The following is a 24,573-nucleotide window of genomic DNA, read 5'->3' as shown; positions in this document are numbered from 1 at the left end:
TGGTGGTCTTATGAAGAGCCTCCACAGGCCCATGCAGCTTCTCATGAAGGGGCACCGGCCTGGTCCAGATCTCTCTCCTCAGGGGCTGGAGATTTCTGCAGTGGCTTGTTACTACATGTAATTTCTTTTTAATGTGTGAATTGACTTTAAATAATGGATTTTAAGAGTTCACATCAATGCTCACATAAGACAACACATTGACCATAATTTAAATTTTTTTTTTAACACAATTCAGGTGTTGGCTTTTTTTTGTTTGTTGTATATCATGCATACAAATTAGTTGGTATTATTTCATTTCCTTCCATAAAGCTCTTTTTGTGCAATCTAAAATATTGTAATGGGTGTGCATGGACTTTTTCAAATCTGTCTACACAGACACACACACATTTACACAAAGATATTGTACTGTCTGTTTATTTCATAGCAGCAACTCTCCACAGCACATAGAATGCGTACAGAAAATAGTTTTGGAAAATGTTTGGCAGAATGCAATTTCACAGACAAGATGATTTATCAACGTACAAAATATCCATACAAAAATAAATAAACAATGACCAACAATTCACAGCAAATATACCAAACACTGAAATCGTGATTCTTTTTCAAACGTGTTTTTATCAGCACCCTGAACAAAGCAACGACAAAAGAATACGCAGCCACTCAATTTGTCTCTAAAGGTAAGATTAAAAGAACCACAAAGGCTGCATACCAATCTTTTTTTCTGATATCCTTTTAGTGTTTTTCCCTCCATGGTTTTCTCTTTTTCCTTATTTATATTAATTAATTAGTTATTTAATCATTTTATTGTTTCTCTCTCTTTTCTGTTTCGAAGAAACTTTCGACAAGGGATTCCCTCTTCCCTTTCTTTTTTCTTACTGGGTTTTGAACTGAATTTTGTTTCAGCATGGCTTTTTCTTTTCTGAATTTGGTAAAGCTGTAACCTCTAATCAAAGAATGAAGGAAAATATAAATTGTCTATCTAAAGCTCTATCTACCTATGTTCTATACTCATTACTGTCTGTATTCCTAACCTAAAGTACGACTAGACTCTTCAAATGCAGATTTGAGTAAAGGCAAATCACAATAAATCTTCAATGCAGAATTAATGTCCACTCTCTTCCTTGAACCGATGATGCAGGAACGTTTATTCTGAACATTCACACAAAAAGTTCATGTGTTACTTCTTTACTTTGGAAGAAGATTCAGGCAACCTTAATTTTCAGGACATGTACAGTCAAACCTGTTCTACAACGACCGCCCAAGTGACCAACCAAAAGTAGTCCGTAAAGGCAGGTGATTGTTATGGAAAGGTGAACTGCAGTATTGGCGTTAACCGGTAATTACCGGTATTTTACCGGTTAAAAATAGAAAATACCTGAACAAAAATGGCTGCCTATGGGTTGATTTTTGAAGTACCGTTTTTTTTCGCTGGTTAAACAACTAAACTAGTACTCTGAGTTGGACTCTTACTGGTTCCAATGACCAGATTACCGTTTTTTTCTGGACAGTTTGCATCATAAAAGTTTGCGTACCGGTTTGAAAACATTCTAGCGCCATCACTGGAACTGTATAGGAAAGAACCTCGTCTGGGTTTCTTTGAGGTGGAGGCAACGGGCAGGTGGCCATTATCAACAGGTGGTCACCAGGGCAGGCTTGACTTTAATTGCTGTACAGTGGTACCTGAGTGTCCTGATGACACCTCCCATGAAAGGACACCTTCTGTTGTCCCTTTGTCTATTATCGTAACCTGTTACGAAAGGCCACCTGCAAGAAAAGGACCCTCTCACTCTCAGTTGACAGCACTGTTTGTGCCATTTGATCTTTTCTTTTTCTTTCAGATTTTCTGAACATAACTATGCTTCCTGTCTATTTGTAAGACATACACTGTATTAACTATGGTGCCACCAACTAGTACATCATAGCTGCCAACCTTCTGAAGTCAAAATCCAGGAGCCAGGGGACCGTTTAGTCTTGAATATGACCATGAGCAGGGAGAAGTTGTAAAATTCGGGAGATTCCCGGAAAATCCGGGAGGGTTGGCAGCTATGGTACATGTTTCTCGACTTGGTCCATGTGCCTTTCCAATCAGACAGGACAAGAAAATCTATCCCATCCGCTCGTGAACTGTATTCTAATTCTGGCAGTTTTCTTCCAGATTTTTCAAGAAAGACACTTTTTTCCCTATGGGATCTTTAACCTGCATAATTCAGTAAAAGTTTAGCACATCCAGACCTGTTTACCCTAAACCCGAGGCAAGAGTACTTTCCCAAAAAGTTTCAAGAGTGTATTTTTCAAAAAGTTGGTGTACTTTGCAAGCAAAGCCATATGGGCTAGGGAAAATGTACGCGTGGGTGCAAACGTGTTTGTGTAAGAATAGCATGTCACTTGTGAACACCTTCAGAATTTAACTCCTTCCAATACAACAGGAATAAAACAATTTTATTTACCTGTCAGTTTATAGCATTATCATAATAACCAGTGTCTTCCAAACAGATTGATAATGAAAAGATGAAGTTCGTGAAATAACATCTGCGGTTGACAGTGGCAAGTTCATTTTTACTATCATCTCAGAAAACATTGCTTCAGCGCGGATTACAGCCTTTTCTTCTGGCAGGATTTGCTTTGCGGGAATGAACTTCATAATTCCTTGGCAGCAACCTTGTCCAGGTAAGTTTTGGAACTGCAGTGTCGTTCGATGTCATATTTCCCAGCATGGGCAACGGAGAAATCTGATTTATAATACTTGCAGTGTGCATGACTTTTTCCCATAGTAGACTCCACAATTCCTGGCTCTTTCTTATATTTCTCCAAGAAAATCTACTGCTTCTGCTGTTTAGACTTGGTACAGTCATCCAAAACTGGCACATTGTTCCGCTTCATTTTGCCACGATTGTCCAGACGATCGCACGTGCTAACAACTGAACAAGGTTTCCACAGCTGAAGACTCGCTGTCATGGTTATCTCCCTTCGACCGAAACCGGTATCAGTTGTACCATTCCGTAATCAGCACACCAACAACGGAAAACGTATTCTAGACTTTTTCTTATGCGTATTTTGTGCGTGTGTCGCGTATTTGCGTACTGATAATAATTTGGCGTACAAAATACGCCCAAATCGTACTGGTAAACAGGTCTGCACATCTAATCCTCTGAAAATGTGCAGCAAAAAGGCTCACAATCCTGAGGCTTCAAATATCACTACATGCAAGTGCTACCCAGGATTTGAACCGACATCCTTGAAATAGAGTCACATGTAGCTGGGCGACTCAGCTTCTTATCGACATCTCTGCCACCCATACATCATGTCATGTTGCTCAAAATCTTTGACAAATGAAAGACAATTCGTTTGAAAATAAGACAAAGCTCTATAATACACAGTTATTTACAGATCCTTTTTTGTACATCTGTACATGAACTGAAAAAAAACAGTTCAGTAGCATCATCTTGAGCACAAGTTATTTCATAAGCATTTAAAATGTCAAATACTATTAAATGGCATATGCATTTTTATATTCAAACCCCTTTGTATTCTTCTATTGTTTCGGACAAACATTTCTTGGGAGAGAAAAAAAATCCAGCCACTCTCAAGAAGATTTAATCATTGAATCATGTCTTTTTGACCTTGACTCAATCTCACCCAAAACACAACAAAGTGCTCAAGAACCAGAAATTCCTTTTACACATCTGAAAAATATTCTCAATGTCTCTTTGGTCCTATTTATTCCTCATCTAATATGTGTTTTTACAAAAGTGAGAGTAGACACATAGCAAAAGCACAGACTTGCTATGAACAATTTACATGCAGCAGTTTCTATCACCCCCAAGTCAAAGGAACTTTTTTTTTAATCGATCAGTCTTCATGTATACAGGAAGACCTTTTTCACTTTTTGTTAAGTGTGGGAAGTTTTTCATGATTCACAGGAATTGAGGGGAACACCCCTTTTGTTTGTTTGTTTGTGGGCTGAAACTCCCACGGCTTTTACGTGTATGACCGTTTTTACCCCGCCATTTAGGCAGCCATACGCCGCTTTCGGAGGAAGCATGCTGGGTATTTTCGTGTTTCTCTCACCCACCGAACTCTGACATGGATTACAGGATCTTTTTCGTGCGCACTTGGCCGGTCTTGTGCTTGCGTGTACACACGGGGGTGTTCGGACACCGAGGAGAGTCTGCACACAAAGTTGACTCTGAGAAATAAATCTCTCGCCGAACGTGGGGACGAACTCAGCTTGACAGCGGCCAACTGGATACAAATCCAGCGCGCTACCGACTGAGCTACATCCCCGCCCCGCAGCCCTTTTAAGACCTGAAACAATCTGAGAAAATGAGGTCTACACAAACGGGAGTCTTAAAATGGGGGACAATTTACAAGCATTATGAACAGATTTCTGGGTCTTAAGAGAAAGGGAGCCTTAAATAATAAATTGACCAGTCTTAAAAGAGGGTTTCCACTGCATTTCTTTAATCTGACTATTTGTATACCCTCACTGAAATGATGGGGAAGCTTTGGCTAATTGGAACGCTAAGGAAATCAAATTTTAGCCAGTCATTTCGCAGAACATGTGCACATATGGAAATGATCGATACATGTACATTACACACGCAAACAGTCAAGAAAGCCTGGTCAACCAAGTCCAGGCATAACATTAGCTATGGTAGCTAAAGTAGAAATATATCATTGACAGTTTTATACAATCCAGCTAAATATAAATACTTTGCATTTACAACAGCAGTCGAAAACACTTATTACACGACTTCCAACTTAGAGTACAATTCTATTTATTTGCTTTGATTTTTTTAGTCCTAAACATGAAAATGTATGTTAACGCCGCAATCCAAACAAGAAAGTGCCATACATGTTATACCCCTCCTGCCCCTATCATCTGTTCACCTCTAATGCACATTGTAATACACAGTGACGCTATGATGATAAATACATAATCCAAGTGCTAATCCAATGACCAGCTCACATTCCTGAAAATTCCTCTGACCTTGAATCATTCAATCTAAAGGTCAGGGGTCAAGGACTTCCAACCCTTCCAAAGGAATGCAAGCATAATGATCACAACATAATCTGTCAAGGTGCTCACTCTCATCCTCATAGCACCTGAGATAATTGCAATGTTAATGAAACAATTATGGACAAACAACTGCTCTTCTTACAGACACTGAAAATCTTTGGAAGAATTTACAAACTGGTGATCAAAGTACTGTTAAATAAATAAGAGACAAAATTAGTGCATCGCCATATAAAAACACCTTAAAAAACTGAAGCTTGATTTATTTGCAAGGGAAAATAATGAAAATGAAAGCAAGAAAAAAAAAAACTCAAAAAATTATAATGCCTGTATGCACACTACAGGATGAAAATCAATTAGTTATCTACAGCAAGAGCTAACAGGAAAAGAAAAACCACCTAACAGTGAGTGAATAAAAGATTAGAATTCATGTCATGAAACTGAAAGAATGATGCCACGCAGCTCGGTAGCTCAGTTGGTAGAGCACTGGACTTGTGATCGAAAGGTCGCAGGTTCGAATTCGGGCCGGGACGGACACGGGTCAACTTTATGTGCAGACCCAGAGACGGAAGCCATGTCCCACCCCCGTGTCATCACAATGGCACGTAAAAGACCTTGGTCATTCTGCCATAAGTGCAGGTGGCTGAATACACCTAAACACGCAGACACCTGGGTAGCGCGACTCCGTTGCTGCTAGCTTTCCACTGGTAGGAAGCGACCCGAATTTCCCAGCGATGGGACAATAAAGTAATGAAAATGAAAACTAAAGAGACAGACTGAAAGTAATTCATTGGGGGGGGGGGGGGGGGGGGGGCCTACTCACCTCCCAGTTAAGTTCCACCCCCCCGCCCCAAATAACATTTATATATCGATCGATTCTGGTTAGTATTTCTTTTAGTTTTTATGATTGAACGCACACAAACATGCACTATTTTGTAGTCTCGGCTGGCCGCCTAAATATGAAGTTTTGTCGGCCTCTGACGTCACATGGCTCAAAGAAGGGAAATCCAGTGTTCAATCGATAAATAAACCTTTGATTTCGAATAAATATTGATAGATAAAAAAAAATATACCTTCTACGTGTATACACAATAGAAAAATGTTAAGTAAGGGACGTACTTCACACTTTGTCATCGGAAGTTGACACTTATCCTTCTCAAATTGTGAGACAGTTACCTTTTTTTCCTCTTTATTTACATGTATCTATTATTCTTTTAATAATTATTGAGCTAATCAATGAAGCTATTTGCTGTAGTGATTACACTGAAAGTCATCGTAGCTCCTCTGTCAACAAAACTTAGAACTTTGGAAAGTTAAGGGATAAGAGCATTTGTTTACTTGGACTTTTCTTTAGAGAGTGTAAATACAGTAAAGTATTGGCCCAATAACTCAGTTGGTTGAGCACTGGAGTTGTGAGCTACGAGTCACGGGTTCAAATCTGTTCCAATCACATTATGTGCAGACTCAGAGACAGTATCCATGTCCCAGCCCGATGTCACCACAGTGGGGCGTAAAAGATCTTAGTCATTCTGCCATAAGTGCAAGTGGCTGATTTACACCTAAATAGGCACACACTTAGGTAGCGCAGCTCTGATGCTTTTAGCTTTTGACTGGGAGGAAGTTATTTGAATTTCTCAGCATTAGGACAATAAAGTATTGAAAATGAAAACAAAATATGTTGTAACTCTTTCTTTCTTTCTTTATTTGGTGTTTAACGTCGTTTTCAACCACGAAGGTTATATCGCGACGGGGAAAGGGGGGGGAGATGGGATAGAGCCACTTGTCAACTGTTTCTTGTTCACAAAAGCACTAATCAAAAATTTGCTCCAGGGGCTTGCAACGTAGTACAATGTATTACCTTACTGGGAGAATGCAAGTTTCCAGTACAAAGGACTTAACATGTTGTAACTCACTAATTGACACAACTGTGACAAGTGTCAATCCCACAAACTAATTCAGCCAAAATGTCCCACTCCAACAACTTTGTGCAAGCCTGTAGAATAGATTTTATATGTCAAAGTCAAGTGTGAAGATTCTCTTATCCTATGTAAAAGCCTTGAGAGATTTGTTTATAAGCAGTCACAGAACAAAAATGAATGCATCAGCAAGTCACTGTTGAGCTATGTACACCAGATTTATTGTACACACAAATTATGTCACATACAAAAAAGCAGAGTCATAATGTCTTGGTCTCAAAGGCTTATGGCAACTGATTTATAAAACACAAAGAGAAATAAAACACTGAAATTCAACAGCATACATCACTACCATCAACGGTCAAACAAAATTTCAAGAAGAGCAATCGAAAATAAGCAAACAGAAAATGTCATTTCTTTACACACACGATCCAGACCAAACTGACAGAAAAGAAAGAAAGAAATCACATTCAACAACAGAAATCAAAAGGCTTCAAAGGAATGACCTGCTGTTATTGATAAATTACTCCATCCAATGGACGACGGGCTACGTAATTATAACATTCGGGGCACGGTGTTTCATCACATTTATCACAGATTGAATTCTTTGCACCTTTTCACTTCTCATTTCTTTGTTCCATTTTTTTTTTTAAAGCGTTTTCCCACCTCAGTTTTTTCATTTCAATAACATCTTTTCTGAGATTACACGAGTGATCAAACGTGGAAGAAGTGTCAATATTTCAATGCAGGCGCAATCACAGTTCTCCGTACAGCATTTCGCAAGCAGGGTGATCCATACTCAACCACTGCAATAATCCACAGGGTTTCTTTATCAACCCATCTTCACAGGCGATCGATTCACGCAGGATAATGCTAACCACATGTATCCAGCTTTATTCACACACTTGGCACACTTCTTGCTGTATCATACTTCCATCAAACAGATGGTTGACTGTTTTCATTCCATGGCGACCCAAAAATTACTTCTTCCTCACCTCAACAGTGACACATTTTTACCAAGCCAACGAGTCAAAAATCATGCACCAAATCTGCGGTCTTGTCATATACTTGAAGCGAGAGCGAAAAAAACTAAATCACCGAGCATCAGTGCCCTTCGTCGAAAAGGCCGGGCGAAATTCTTCCATGGCGGTAGGCCAGTTCGTAACTATGGCGACGCAGACTTCGCGGCTCTCCGTTAGCACTGTCTTCACTCTCCATCCCGACGGAGCTGATGTCTCCGGCACCCTCCGACAACTTTCTGTCCAGGGAGGAACAGCTCAGACTGAGACTGCGGCCTCTGTTGCCTAGCGACTGGCTATCCACGCCGGGGCTGTTGGAAGATTGGCGGGACGCCACCGGTTTGTCAGTGTCTACTTCTGGAAGCACCTGACGTACTGATGCCACCTCGCTGCAGATGCTGACCCGAGAAACGGCCACGTCGTTGTTGTCAACGGTCGCCTTCTCGGCAGAAGCGTTCTTCACGGGAGAGGATGAGCTGGGGAAGTCTGTTTCGCGATAGGTCGACACGGTGGCGGTCTGAAGGGGAACGTCGTTGTTGATGCTGACTTTGCCAGCGGTGATGTTATGCGGGCGCTTGGCGCGGTAGGCGCTGGTGTTTCTGTCTTTGTCGGATCTCGATGAAGACATGACAGGGTAGACGGCAACCCTGGGTGAAACGTGACACGTCGAAACCTCGCCGGTCTGTGCGTAGCTACATCCTGCCCCGGTGTCACCGGTCACCACTACGTTGGAGGAGGGAGTCACCGTCTGGATGTCGTCGACGAAGCGCGTCAGCTTCTTGCACTTTGGCCCCTGACGCCCATCCTGGTGGCGGGGACTGCCTGGGGTGGTGGGGGAGGCAGCGGCTGCGGCGGTGTCATTGCCGTCATATCCTGCAGAGTCTGCGTCACCTTCCCTGGAAGAAAGGAATGATGGAAAGCCTAATGGTGAGAACAGATATTTTTGTTGTTGTTGTTCTCAAAACAACATGACAGGACTTAGCTTCAACCTCCTACCCTCAGGTCTTACTGAAATCATCATATACCCTCCCCACACACACACACTCACACACATACAGAGAGGAACAGAACTGGATCTCTTTTAAGGCAGTAAAGGTAACCTTTCTGATTTGTCAAAAGAACTGTTATACAGTCGAATCTGCCCTGGCGACCACCTCTACAACGACCTGCCCATTACACCACGGTGGAGATCCCCGGCAAGTTTTGTTTCTATACAACTCGTCTTTCTACAGCGACTAACTCTCTATAACGACCCATTTAGAATGGTCCCTTGGGTGGGTTATTGTTGACAAGTCTTACTGTTGTCAACTTCAAGCGGACGAACGAAAGTGCTGGAATTCATCAGAATGTTCACCAGTACTATACAACACTATATTATAACCAAGATGGTGGTGAATGGATTCCCCTACACCTTCCACACCTCACACATGAGTATAGAAAATAGAAATAACCCAGAGGAAATACAATTTGCAAAATCCAAAAACAAGACCAAATCTAGAAGATTGTACAGTAAAACCTGCGAGCAAAGGACGCTCTTGGGGAGCCTTGCCACTGTCCTTTGTAGCAAGGTGTCCTTTCTTATGAATATGAATGCGCCAACATTATTTTGGAAAAAAAAACCTAACAGTCACTGATTCTTTTTTGCCACAGTGATTATTAAAACTCAAAGTTTTTGTTTTTGTTCAAAGAGAGAGAGAGAGAGAGAGAGAGAGAGAGAGAGAGAGAGAGAGAGAGAGAGAGAGAGAGAGAGAGAGAGAGAGAGAGAGAGAGAGAGAGAGAGAAAGAGAGAGAGAGGTGCAATCAGTTTCTTATCTGAAGCAATGGGCCATTCACTGGAAGATTCTTTGATCGAGCTGTTGAAAACCACTCAAAGAGTTCTTCGTTCAACTCATCATAGGTTGTTTTTCTTCTCTTAACACATTTTGCCGTCGATCTGGCACCGAGTCTGACTGACTGAGAATTGTGTTCGATTAGCTTTTATGTTGGAAATTTGAGTTTTTCCGCAATTCAGCTCATCAGCAACTTTTCGAAGGTCTTTATGACATCGACTCTCTCTTCTAAAGTCAACATTTTTCGTTTTGGCATGATGAGACGAAGACGAAGGATGAGACGAAGATGCATCACAGTACAGAAAGTACAAACCCGAAATGTTTGTGAGTTCACGGCATTGACCAATGCACCATACAAAAATCAACTTTTTTCAAGAGCTGTCATTGGCTTACAAAATAAGCTTCTCGCGCGTTCACATCGCCAGCAAGATTGTATTTGCAGAACCAAGATGGCGGACCAGCGTCTGCTAAAAGCTGTCTGTTTCAAGGGTTTGTCCGTTGTTGACAAGTAACGAACCCAATCGGGACCAAAAAAGGGTGTGCGCGTCCGCACCTTTGAGGTGTTCGCTCTTTTAAGGTGTTTTTGAGAGTAAAATACATCCGTCCTCACTTGAATTGTCCGGTATGCTAAGGTGTCTGCCGAAATAAGGGTCCGCTAGATGCAGGTTTTACTGTATTAGTTTTCTTAACCCTTATGAAAGAGGACAAGGGAAATTGATTTACACGTAAGGAGTGTTGCTTACAGCTTCAAAATAAATTTACTGTGTCCATTTTTTATATATCCAACGTGAACACCCAGAGAGCTTTAAAAGGAGGAAATCTTCCCAAGGGATTGATTCTCATGCCTAACACCTTTAGCTTGAGAAAACAAAACAAAAAAAACCTCCCCGACCCCCATAAAAACCCAACATCTACCCTTCAAAGTGATCAACTACTCAGCGATTTTTTTCTCTTTTCTCCTATTTAACCAATCTAAGTCTCACGCTCTTGTCATCATACCTGTGCCCATCTGTGTAAAAGACGCGCAGGCTGGCCTCGTCAAAAGAGACCGTGGCAGACTTCTCGCTGAGACTGATGTTGGCAGACTCACTGCTGAAGCTGGCACGTTTCTGAGGTCCGCCGGCTGGTGCCACGTCTGCTTGCACTTCCAGTCTGAAACATCACAACGTGTGGATAGCATCACTAGACTTTTTTTTTTTTAAAGCAGATGTGTGTTAAAGATGCTTGCAAACATGAAGTGCTCTTTCACTGAGAAGGTTGTCTTTTTTTTTTTTTTGTGTCACAAAAACTTTTCTGTTTGTCCTGATGATGCAAATTCACACAATTCACCACAAGTGGATTGCAGTATTGTTCTTTGTCTTGAATGCAACAAAGCATGGTGCAGCATGCGTATAAAACTCAGCTTCTTTTACCCAGACTGGTGCCTGCGAGTCCTCTATCGCTTGCACCTTCTAACGAAAAGATATAAGCCTTAGATGTTTTGTTTCAACACTTTCAATGCATGTATTATTTCATTGTGTTGTCAGATTACCCCCCAGAGATCCATCACTGTACAAATAAGCTTTAGCTTGCCTTAGCACTCATTTGGGGGAACAAGCTATTTCCTAGCTCAGTCGGTAGCTGCGCTGGTTTCAAAACCAGTTGTTGCTATCGGCGTGGGTTCGATCCCCACGTTCGGCGAGGGATTTATTTCCCAGAGTCAACTTTGTGCAGACTCTCCTCGGTGGCCGAACAACCCTGTGTGCACGCATGCCCACGATAAAGAACCCAAATTCACGGCAAAAGTCTCAGGGCTTGGAAACATGAATACACAAAGAAAAAAATTGGGTAGCGCCAAACATTGTATGGTAGCTCGCTTTCCCCATGGGGAAAGCAGCCCAAATTTCCATGAGGCAGACCTGTTTACCCCCATAAGTGTTTTGGAGTAATGCTCAGCCCCAAAAATAGTAATCCTGGCACAAAAATAGTAATCATCCAGCATTCGTCACCAATTACAACGCACATGACAACTGTGTCTGCGAAACGCAATCATGCACATATATCCATCATTCACAAACAAAACACATCAGTCAGTTTTTGTAGTCATCATAATTTCAAAGAAGATCACATCAAAAGCACATGCATCACTGATTCTTTTTCTTTTGCTCGTAGTAGGCCTTTTTCAGTGAGTCAAGCGCTTCTCTACTGTACTTCCACTTGCCGAATGAGTGAGGGCGAGACTTCACCACTAGAATAAGGCTCTCCAGCGTCTCATCAGACAGACATGATCTCTGGTCAGTCCTGTGCTTTTTCACCCCATTTTGCCATTGAAAAAAAACAATGCCAAACATGTGAATTGATAAAAAAAACAAAAAAATATTTATTTATTTTTTTTACATTTTTTTTATTTATGAAAATCGTAGTCTTGACACGGATAGCGGAATGGCGTATTTTTTGCAGAAAATCGTAATAAATTACGCCAAAATCGTAAGGGTAAACAGGTCTGATGAGGGCAACCCCACAGGACTATATGAAATCTTATCCTTATTTTATCCTTATTCACTATGACTCACACATCCTCACAGAAGAAAACACCTACTTGTTAGTGTAAGTACTTCCGCACAGACTGCCGTTGAGACTGGCTCCTGCAATGGCTCTGTTCGACGCAGAGTCTCGGTCGCTGTCGGCATCCCGTAGGACTCCCACACGGTCCATGTGACTGCCGCTGGCGCTCAGACTGTTGGTCATACCGAGCGAGGCGTCCCCGATACTGGGAGCGATGCTGGGGTTGGCGACTGCTGGCATCGTCTCACTTTGGTTATCACCTGTGTTTTCAGACAGAAATCGAATTACATAGTACATAGGAGAAAAATACAGTACTATTCTGTGTGTATGAAAGTGGAAATAAAGTTAATTACAAGAGAGACTCAGAGAGGCTGCTTAGAATAGACACATCAATTTGTTCCAGGTACAAACAGGCGTGGACTGCAAGCTACCCAAATGGATTTAGAATTATAAATAGCACCCCTGCAGAAACTCGGTTTCTGTTGACTTAATGTGCCATAGTTTCAAGGCTGAACCTTGTTGATACACAAAAACAATATTGACCTCACGTGATAAAAAAACACATCTGTCTCTTCTAAACAGCCGGCCCTATTGTTACACTAAAAACACAATAGCTATTAACAAAATTTGTGACTTCAAAGCCAGGCAGAATTAGACCCAAAATGACTGAAACAAGTCAAGCTATCAGTATCAGTACCGTATTTGACCGACTACAAGCCGCGACTTTAAAAAAAAAAATCGCATTGCGGCTTATAAAAAGATGCGGCTAAAACGTTACCTAAACTTGAATAGAATTCACCTAATGGAAGTCGCCGCGGATTTTCATTCCGCTCGATTAGTGATTACCGGTGCTTTATTAGCTCTCTACTCAAGACTCGGCGCTTTTCTCTTTCTTTGGCGAATCTTCGTTTGTCAACAAGTCGTCGTGACAAGATAGCGTACAGAGAAACACCGGATGTATCAGGATCTCGTGCACGCGAGATTTAGTTTTTTTTGTGTCTCGCGATAGTTGGAGGAGCGAGAGCGCCGCCATGTTGTGTTTTCGTCTGCTCGAAATGTGCGCAAAAGTTGTAAATCATCCCAAAAAATCTTATTCCGGGCGGGACTACATGTGTGTGTTGGTTACAAATTGTGTGTGTGTGATATTTTTCTTCAAACTTTTTCACTTTTCTTCTTTGTTTCACTTGTTTATTCTCGGAGCCGATTTTGCCAAATACCGTACTTTTGTTTGCCTGGTTGTTTTGATTGATTGACACGATATGATTATATTTTTTTCGACAGCGGCTAACATACGTGGCTCGTCCCAATTTTTTTTTTAAAAGTCGGGGGTGCCGCTTATAAAACGGTGCGTCTTGTAATCCGTCAAATACGGCACATACCAGAAAAGTTGCCTTGAGCATTGGCTTCATTCTCCTCGTCGAACTCGAAGCGCACACCCCCAGTGTTGGTGGTAGTGACACCACAGCCCCCACTACGACACAGCGAGATGGGCACCACACCATACACGTAGGCCAACAGGATGGGCACTCCAATACCTGGAAAAGCAAAAGAGTTTATTCAACACAACACCAAAGACCTCACATGAAGGCATGGAACCCCCCTTTTTAAGACTCCCCAATGTAGGACTCCCCCATGCGTTTTTCATATTTTCTATTGGTAACCTCTGTACATTTTCCCCGATTTTAAGACTCTCCTTTTTAAGACCTGATTTTCTCAGGTTTTATGTTGTCTTTAAAGGGGGGGTCCTACTGTACATAAAATTAACAAGAAGAGCAAACGCTCGATCGAGTCACTTTCGCAGTTCTGAATATTATATGAGGCATCAGATGGACAGGAAGAAATTGCTATTCACAACACAATACAGATGTAAATAATTTGATGTAAAGAATAATCCTATAAAGTTTGAATCAAATCCGATGAATAGTTTCAGAGATATGATATTTCAATTTTTTTCCTTCAAGACATACCTGTGACCTTGAAAAAGGTCAAAGGTCACCAAAGCAGACGTCAAAGTGTAGAGGTCACTGGGAGTCACGTTCACATAAAATTTGAGCCCGGTCACTTTTATAGTTTCCGAGAAAAGCCCAACGTTAAGTTGTGTGTTGCCGAACAGAAAAGGCTAGTTATCTCCCTTGTTTTTCTGATAACGTTCGTAAAAGGCTACAGATGTAAATACTTTGATGTAAAGAATAATCCTACAAAGTTTCAATCACATCCGATGAACTTTGTCAAAGATATAAAATGTCTAATTTTTCCTTTGACGCTGACCTGTGACCTTGAAAAAGGTCAAAGGTCAACGAAACCATCGTTAAAGTGTAGAGGTCATTGGAGGTCACGACTAAACAAAATATGAGCCGGATCGCTTTGATAGTTTCCGAGAAAAGTCCAACGTTAAGGTGGTGTCTACGGACGGCCGGCCGGACGGCCGGCCGGCCGGACAGACTAACACTGACCGATTACATAGTCACTTTTTCTCAAGTGACTCAAAAATGGCACAATATGAGAGTTGACACAAATCTGAGCAAATGTATAGCATTCTTACTTCCACATTGCACAGAAATATCCAAATTGAGGGAAAAGTGGGAGCCCTGGGTTAAGTAGCAATGCAAATTGTCAAGATAATTTTGTTCACGAAAACCAAACATGAAAAGCAAACTTACCGACAGCCAGACCGGCAATGATAGGCGAGGCCAGGATGGAAGCGGCAACACCGCCCGTGACGGCAAGGTTACGTCTGTGTTTTGACGACAGCCTGTAGCGAGCGTGGATCTGACACAAACAAACAGCGTATTAAACTATAATGATACTGACTGTTAGAACTGGAAGACTATGATGTTCTATTTTCTTTTCAATTCTTCTAAAACAGAGAGAGAGAGAGAGAGAGAGAGAGAGAGAGAGAGAGAGAGAGAGAGAGAGAGAGAGAGAGAGAGAGAGAGAGAGAGAGAGAGAGAGAGAGGAGAGAGAGAGAGAGAGAGAGAGAGAGAGAGAGAGAGAGAGAGAGAGAGTAAGAGAGACAGGCATTTGAGTGTGTGTGCGCATCTCTGTGTTTTTGTGTACCATAAAGATCCCATCACAGAAACATTAAAAGTGGGTTTAGCTATAAATAAGTAATTTCATACGTGCACACACACACACACACAAACATTAGGGTTGACTGGTCAAGGGGCTTGAGCCAAGGAGTGTACGAGTTGGCTAACTAGCCACAGTGGTCAACCTACATAGTCTTGCGGGAGGAGAAATCTTTTACGCAGTTTGAAATTTGTTATGAGCACAAACGCACACATACAGATAATATGTGTGTGTGTGTGCACACACAAATACACACAGTTGTACAGAAAAAGAAAGTGACAGACAGTACTCCATACCTTGCGTCCAACCCACACAGGTATGGCAATGATCATGGCAGGTACAGCAATGCCAGCCACCAGCGTGATACCAACCGGTGCCCCCACCAGAGTTCCCAACTGCCACAAGATCTTCTTCTTCCGACTCCATGGCTTGCGGCCCCAAAACGTACACCCGGAAGGACTGCAAAACAGATCCATTAGAATTGTGGAGATGTCAATGTTATAACTGTTTTTAATGTGAAAATACATCACCAACAGGTCAGTCCTATTGGATTTGGTTTCATCTGATTCGTACAGATCCTTGCACCACTGTAAAATTGCTACTTCTTTTTTACACCTTCCTTTCAAAGTGATATCTATGTCATTTTTGTTAACATAGTCATCACTTACACCATTTATCTAAAAACAAAAAAAAATGTACACGCCACAAAGGGGGTACTTAGTAAGGTTGTAGAATCTTGGTTGACTTGAAGGATTTTCTTAATCTTATCCCAAGAAAATGCCTGGACGAACCTGTGGTTACCATTATGTACAGGATTGTTCACATGGGAAGGAAGGTATAGAACTCTATAATACATGAAAATACACAACAAGTGACAAACGCAGCATACCTCAGGTAGTGAAGGTCGGAGATCTCCTTCATACACAGCCAGCAGAACTCGGCAGCACACACAGCGCAGGTCATGTGGTTGCACGATCCGTCGTTCATCTTCACAATGAATGCACCACAGCGAGGACACGGTTTGATCTCATCTGCAACAATCACAACATTTTTGTGTCACAATGCCATTTTTGAAAATCAAGCAACTACACATAACACAAAATTTGTACTTGTGTCACATTAGTGCCATTTTCCAAAATTAAGTTAAACGCACACACACACATGCTTAGTTCTAGCCGTACTCACGACCATCACTAGCAGTGTAGAAAGAATGTGTGTTGACCATCACTAGTAGTGTAGAAAGAATGTGTGTTCTGTTACAAAAGTCTGTTTCACCAGGCTGTCAATGGTAAAACCCTTAACCCCTTGACTGCCTTAGGACGGGTATACCCGTCCTGCACTTGTGCATTATTTCCATGATTAGATACTAAAAACAGATTCTTTGTTAACATTCCTTTAAAAATAACATAGGTTTTACTTTCCTACCTACTGCCAGTTTGGAGCTAGAATTTTTTGTGAATTATTACAACCCGAACTCCAATATTCCCTGGCAGTCAGGAAGTTTTGATTGGATTGGCAGCGAAAAGGTTAATTTGTACAGTTCATACCTGCCAACCCTTGTGAAGCCTCAAGAGTAGCAATTCAGAATTTTTTTGAATTTTCAGCGTAGCCAATGGTGTTTGAGAGAAGCAATTTGAAAAATGTATTCCCACATCCGCATTTATGCCTTCTTGCACAAGAAGAGACATTTTTAATAAAGTTTCCGGAGATCGAGAATGCAGGAACATAAAATGCTGTTTAGAGAGTATCTGCAGTACCACCTTTCAGTGTAGACAAGGTATTATGACCTGTTCTATGACCGCCACACGGAGTGGAAGGCAGAAATCAGTACCAGGACTCGCAAAAAGAGGGAACTGTTGCATGCTTGTCATTATTTCTTTAACCCCTTCACTGCCCACCCCGTATGTAATACGTGGTCATTTTCGGTTTGTCCTACGCCCATAACCGTATCTCATACGTGGGATTTGTGTCAACAACATTTCAGGACATTTCTGAAAACTAAATGGGAGGTAACCACTGTCCAAGTACTTGTAGGGGTTCTAAACACATTTCTTTCCCATAGACCGTTCGGATAATGCTGTTATACTGTGGCAGTGAAGGGGTTAAGCGTAGCAATCCTTAGCTTGGCGTACCAATTGCTCTTTAAACGTAGCATGCTACGCCGAAAGCGTAGCAGTTGGCAGCTCTGACTCTGACAGTCTCACCACTTACTCTGTCCATTGGATTCATGACTGTAGCTGAGGGAAGAGGAGCGGTTGTTTGGCGAGCGTTCGGCGCGGGCGGCATCACAGGTCTGGTTGGGATGCCAGCGCTGCTTGCAGTGGTAACAAAAGTATGTGTCGCAGCCCTCGCGCTCACACTTCAGCTTGGGGCACCCAGCACATCCTGCTGCTATCACTGCATAACTGAAACACACAACAAGGGATAGCTTAAAATTCACACATTAAGGGATAGTTTAAAATTCACACATTAAGGGATAGTTCAAAATTCACACATTAAGGGATAGTTCAAAATTCACACATCAAGGGATGGTTTAACATTCACACATTAAGGGATAGTTTAAAATTCACACATTAAGGGATAGTTTAAAATTCACACATTAAGGGATAGTTCAAAATTCACACATCAAGGGATGGTTCAAAATTCACACATCAAGGGATGGTTTAACTTTAAGTTAACATTCACACATTAATGGATGGTTTAAAATTCACACATCAAGGGATGGTTTAAAATTCTCAGTACAGTGGAACCCCCCCTTTTAATTAAAGACCTTTAAAAATCTGAGAAAATCAGGTCCTAAAAAAGAGGGAGTCCTAAAATTGAGGTAAAGTTACAGACGTTATTAGAACGTCTTAAAAGGGGGGTGGGGGGGGGGGGGGAGAGTCTAATATCAGGGCTACCCAAAACGGGGGTTCCACTGTCAGGGTTCGACACTAGCGGGGGCGGGGGGCGGAACGCCCCAGAGTTTTGTGTTCCGCCCCAAACATTGCCGAAGCTTGGGGCCCACTCCGCCCCAGGATAAATTCCAACAATGACAAACCGAAAATTCTAATGCCAGAGCCAATCACTAAAAATCGCCAGTCAAAGTCGTCACTGAAATTTGCGTCACGATCAATGCCGCAGTCAAGAAAAAACAACAACATTGAAATCGTCGAAGGACAATGCCACAAGGGAAATAACTCCCAGATTGCGCTCTTTAGCGTGAGAGATAAGTATCGCCTTCAAATGCCAAACGCAAAATGTGGCGACACATCCCTGGTGTAAAAAGACATGGAAATGAAGATGAAGAACAGGGTGGAGAGAAACGAAAAAAGAAGACCGATGCAGCCAAACTGTCGTAATTTCAATTTCAAATGGTTGAAAGAATTTCCGTGGCTTCAGTACGATGAAGAAAAACAGACAATGCATTGCCGCACGTGAATACTGAGAGTGGGCCCCAGATTTTTGTTATCCGCCCCAGCAATTTCCATCTCTGGGGCCAGTGTGGCCCCAGGCCAAATAAGTTAGTGTCGACCCCTGTCTGTACCATCAGACGTTTATGATACTTGACAGATTCATAATGTGAGAAAGACACTAGAATGAAAACACAGAGATCTTTAACTGATCTATTGGTATTCCAGCAAGTTGTTGGCAGGTCATTTCTTTTTTGAAATACAACTCAGTTGAATGTCCGTCACAGTGACAGTGTGGTAACGATTCTGTAAACGCCTTGCTACCTATGCACAGGGACAGAACACCAGCTCGTGTCAAAGTCCATCTCCATGGCCAGAGTCTGCATGGAGTCAGCAGTATGCAAAACGCCCACACGTATCTATTAGTATTAGTATTAGAATGAATAAATAGGCTACAATGGAACCCCCCTTTTAAGACCCCCCAATTTAAGACTTCCTCCTTTCTCAGATGTTCTGTTCATAACCTCTGTAAATCTACCTCCATTTTAAGACTCCCTCCATTTTAAGACCTAATTTTCTCAGATTTGTGAAGGCTGTAAAAGGGGGGTTCCATTGTACATGTATTATCAACATGTTCAAAAGCTTTCTTCAAAATTCTTGTCATTTCAAAAGAGCAAACTTTTGTCACAGTGTTCATTTTGGACAATTTGCCAAAGAAAAGAAATCCTAGCAGTAGCAAAATCCTTGGTCAGACAATACAAATTCAAAAACTTGGTCACAGACACAGCACTCTTGAAAAAAAGTACACTGATAAAGTAAACAGCGTCTTTTACTAGTTTTGGTTTTAATTAAGGCTAAGGAGCTTCGTCCACTATGCAATTTGTCAGTCAATACAGACACACACACACACATTCAAAACAACCATAGTTTTACTTACCCACAGTCAGGCGCAGGACACCATCGTGTGTCAGGGTCCATGGCCAGGACGCGACGCATCATGAAGTCCTCGTACTTGGACATGATCCGCGGGTCGTCCAAGATCAGCTGGATATCGTTGGGGTGGAACTGTTCGTTACACTCGGGGCATGCAATGTTGATGCGCGACTCGCTAATCTCAATCTGCAGATAGTGGCGCAGGCACTGCAGACACGAGCGATGGTCGCACGTCTGTACGGGAGGGAAACAGTCAAGAGTTTGTTCCGTCATGCAGACGGGACACTCACGAACAGCACCATCCCCTGCAGCAGTGTTCTCAGAGATGGTGGGGGACCCAGGAAAGGGAAGCGTCAGGGAAGAGCTGGGTAGGCTGGCAGTTGTTGTTGTCGTTGTTGTTGCTGCCAGCCCTGACGTCGATGTGGCCATGGCAACGGTGGCCGGGTGGTGGGCGGCTCGGGAAAGGGGGGTGGTGGCCACGTTGTTGTGAAACGCTGGTAGGGACGTGCTGGTGACATTGTGTGAGGCTAGGCTGGATTCCGACTTGGCCGAATCCGAGTCAAGGCTCATGCGAGACTTGGAATGGTGGCGTCGTCGGCTTCGTAAGGGCAGGAAGCGGCTGAGGGAGAATGGGGAACCCCCGCTGGCCCCCCCGCCGCTGCTGCGGTGAGAGTCACCCCCCTTGGATGCCCCGAAAGACAGGGAGGTGAAGTCCCTGTCCCGTTTCTTCATTTTGGTGATCTGCTCTTCACTTAGATTACCTGCAAAAACAATTAGTCACATGCATTTATCATTTCATGTTTTAACAACAAGGATGTTCCAAACAGAACATGTATAGAATAGAACAATAGAAGTCACATGCAAAAAAAAAAAAAAAAGTCTCGTAAGGCGAAATAACAACATTTAGTCAAGATGTCAAACTCACAGAATGAAACTGAACGCACTGCTTTTTTCACCAAGACCACATACTCGTAGTTTCGTCAGTCCACCGCTCGTGGAAAAGGCAGTGAAATCGACAAGCCATGCAGAATAGTGCGGTAGTGGTCGCGCTGAGCAGGATAACATGCTTTTCTGTATGTCTATTCTTTTTAGCTTACTGAGTTTGTTTTTAATCCAAACATATCATATCTACATATATGTTTTTGGAATCAGGGACCGACAAGGAATAAGATGAAATTGTTTTTAAATCGATTTCGGAAATTTAATATTAATCATAATTTTCATATTTTTAATTTTCAGAGCTTGTTTGTAATCCAAATATAACATATGTATATGTTTTTGGAATCAGACAATGACAAAGAATAAGATGAAATTATTTTTGGATCGTTTAATAAAAAAATAATTTTAATTACAAGTTTCCGATTTTTAATACGGTTTTGAGACGAGCATTTGGCTTTGCCTTAGGCGCCAGGGTCGTAACTTACACCTCTGACTTGTAGGTGAGGACAGTTGTCTAGAACAGCGCGGTGCATTTGCCTTGAATGAGGGTGCCGTGTTCGGTATAGAACTGAGGCGCGTCCGCCGCGACGGTGCCTGAGCTAAACATTGGCGGGTACTGCTCACAGCCCGGCACACGGCACTGTAAACATTCCCCCTCCCTTCACCTCTCTCGCCACCATTGGTCTCATAGCTAAATAACAAAACTCATTCATTAGTTTTTAAGCCACCAAGCTGGAATGCAATAAATACCAAAGTCCGGCCTTCATCGAAGATTGCTTTGCCAAAATTTCAATCAATTTGATTACAAAATGAGGGTGTGACAGTGCCACCTCAACTTTTACAAAAAGCCGGATATGACGTCAGCAAAGGTATTTATCGAAAAAATGAAAAAAAACGTCCGGGGATATCATTCCCAGGAACTCTCATGTCAAATTTCATAAAGATCGGTCCAGTAGTTTAGTCTGAATCGCTCTACACACACCACAGACAGACACACACACACATACAGTATACACCACGACCCTCGTCTCGATTCCCCCTCTATGTTAAAACATAAAAAAAAAATTTAGTCAAAACTTGACTAAATCAGTAAATGTAAAAAGATGCTTCTTGTTCTAAGTTCTAACGTTCCGTTTGCAGTTTTGGTCTGTAGCCCTAGTTTCATTTTCAGATTGCTTCCTCTTAGTCTTACATAAGTTACAAGTGTCCTTGTTTGACAATGACAGCTAACTTCACAGATCCTGTTCAGCTTATGTACAGAGGTACCTGTGATGAAAGGACACCCTTGGGACGAGACAAAAGTGTCCCTACACCACAGGTGGTTGTCATGACAAGTGACATGTGTTTTGGTCACGTACATTTAGAGTAGACAAAGGGACAACAGAAAGTGTCCTTTCTTGGGAGGTGTCCTCTCGTCGGAGGTGTCTCACTTGGTAGGTATTACTGTGTACATACTTCTTTTATAACCTCCCGAAGATGCCTGTGTTTCAAGACTTTCAGAATCAGAGATACTTGGAGTTGTAGTATGTAAAGTCTTTCACTTTTCAATTACATGGTAGTGTTTTTCGCAAAGTGGCAAGATCAGTTTTGTGGTAATCCTCTGCACAGCACCTACTCAACCTCGCTCGAGAGTCTGTGGCATGGTTGCTATACAGAATGACCAAACTCTGGAACAGCTTGAGGAAGAGATTCCTGGCTAGAAAAGGCAATAGATCTATGTCCAAATGGGCATACTCCAAACATTGCAAGTGATGTCAGTTGTCACACGTATTACCAAAAGAAGAAGGAACATCTTGACATTCATTCAGTATGTTGAAGAATCTCACACAGGACTAAATCAGGATATTTTGCCATCAAAATTCAAATGCAGTGTTAAACTCAATCTCATGCACACCTTGGTTTTTCTCTGGTCGTGGCCCATACTTTTTTGATCTGAAGCATGGGTCTGACCCCTGGCCGGTCGACTATCTGATAGTGATAGTGATAGTTAAGTAATTAGAATGTAGACAGGTAAGCAGTCTTAGTCAGAACATTTGGACCTATACAATACATGTATGTATCTTTTCAATTTTGGTCCAACTGACCTATTGTCTTCTGCTTTATGATTCATGAGTGGGAACAACTCGGCGAATGATCTTTGATCATTAGGCACAAAAACAAAAAAAAATAGTCTGTTTACGGTATCCCTACCGACCCTATTTTTTCGCGCGACCCTATACTTTTTTTTGGCATTTGGGGGGGGGAAGTCTTTGTTTTTTGGCAAAATAACTTTACAAATATGGTTTTTTGGGAAAAAACCCAAAAAACCCGACCTACCGACCCTATTTTTTGGGGCCTATGTTACCGTAAACAGACTATTTTTTTGTGGCCTTATCATACTCATAGTTTATTTTATTTAATAACAATCTAGTTGGCCTGCTTGCAAATGCAAGTACTTTGCAACATGTTAGCCTTGAATTATGGTCAAATAAATCAACGTATGTTAACTTCGTGAAGGCTTTTGTGATGAGTCGATTCAGTGACTAATACAATCTGGAGTGGTAGTGGTACATTTTCTTCAGAACAGTCCACCATACTTAGTAGTATTGTGAATGTGATGAGTTGTCAATCGTCATGGTATAACAAATTAACATAAAAATGTGTACTGGCGTTTTACTGTCGTTCATCTTTTTTCTGTCATCATTACTCGGCAGCTTTCCATCTGTGTCACTGTCACTGTCAAACACTTCCAATGTTGGCGGACCATAGTTGATTGACACTGACAGTGACAGTGACACTGACAGAACACTAGAACTAGAAGTGGAAGAAAAGAAAGTCAATTGATGTAATAACCACCGTAGTATTATGTTCACCATAACTCCGAGTTAAAGAATCACGAAACAGCCTAAATAGATAGCGTTTGTGTCTTCCAGATCACGTCATCGTGTTTCCATGAAAATCCACGACCAAGGAAGGGCGTTTTTTTTTCCGGGTTGCAATCTTTTCTTCGCAAAACCAAAACACAAGTTGTGTGACAGTCTGACATGACAGAAATCAACAACCGTTCAAATAACCTACCTGTTTTCAATCACAAGTTACAGGTGAACTCCTTATGAAGACATAGATCAACAAAATCCGTCCCAAAACACAAAATCTAAGCCATTGTTAGGCTTAGTTTGTGAAAATAATCACCAGCAATGAAAAATGGCCGACATCGGCTTTTCCGGATCTGACGTCACGTAAACACGATTTGTCCAAAACGTACCGGCGAGCCATCGGGAACCCAGTCTTATCGTTTTTCGTCGTCTCTGGATGTGTGGCTGTCTTGTGTGTGTGTGAGGGGGGGGGGGGGGGGGGGGGGAGATATATTTTAAAGAACATTGTATCAGGCAACACTTTTTTTTTAATCATCCCCTATAACCTTGGACAGTGCCTTGGGCAAAAAACAAAAAAAACAAAAAATTCAGAGGCTTTGATTTGCCACAGGTCTCTGACTAATTTGGATGCAAACTAACAAATACAAACTTGGTCGGTTTCTATTTTCCTCGCCCTAATATTCCTCTAAATGATCATAAAACTATAATTTTCTTGTGTTCAAGATTATAAAAACAACTATACAACCAATATATGATAGTAAAATCAGAGATGACTCCGCAAAACCATAGACCTATAATTATTAGATCCCTGGCAAAACTAAAGTAAAATCTGAAACGATAAAAAATCACAGAGAGCACAAAAATCCTAAAACTTCCCTGTGAACATGCAATTCTCTGCAAACAATGACTACTATCAGATCTGTTATTAACTAAATCCACAAACAAACAAACTGCCAAAATTCAGATTTTTTTTATTAGTTTTATTAGATCTGTTATTAGTTAGACTTTAATGCACCTTTTTGTGCAGTAGCAAACCAAATGAAAATGGATTTATTTTTTT

At 41.7% G+C, this 24,573-nt stretch overlaps 1 protein-coding gene across 1 annotated transcript; it reads right to left on the bottom strand.

The window, feature by feature from the left end:
* Positions 1-398: 398 nt before the first annotated feature.
* On the bottom strand, positions 399-23,863 carry LOC138980054 (E3 ubiquitin-protein ligase RNF19B-like). Its single transcript, XM_070352849.1, has 10 exons — positions 23,716-23,863; positions 19,724-20,480; positions 17,606-17,799; positions 16,284-16,425; positions 15,691-15,853; positions 14,986-15,094; positions 13,705-13,860; positions 12,360-12,585; positions 10,781-10,933; positions 399-8,848 (listed from the first exon to the last, which is right to left on the bottom strand). The coding sequence occupies exons 2-10, from the start codon at positions 20,449-20,451 to the stop codon at positions 8,038-8,040; spliced, it is 2,682 nt and encodes an 893-aa protein (XP_070208950.1). The 5' UTR covers positions 20,452-20,480; positions 23,716-23,863; the 3' UTR covers positions 399-8,037.
* Between the last annotated feature and the right edge of the window lie 710 nt (positions 23,864-24,573).

Source organism: Littorina saxatilis, linkage group LG11, assembly GCF_037325665.1.
Source record: "Littorina saxatilis isolate snail1 linkage group LG11, US_GU_Lsax_2.0, whole genome shotgun sequence".
NCBI lineage: Eukaryota > Metazoa > Mollusca > Gastropoda > Littorinimorpha > Littorinidae > Littorina > Littorina saxatilis.
Note: the sequence above shows the minus strand (reverse complement) of the source record. Positions and strands in the feature narration are given on the sequence as shown.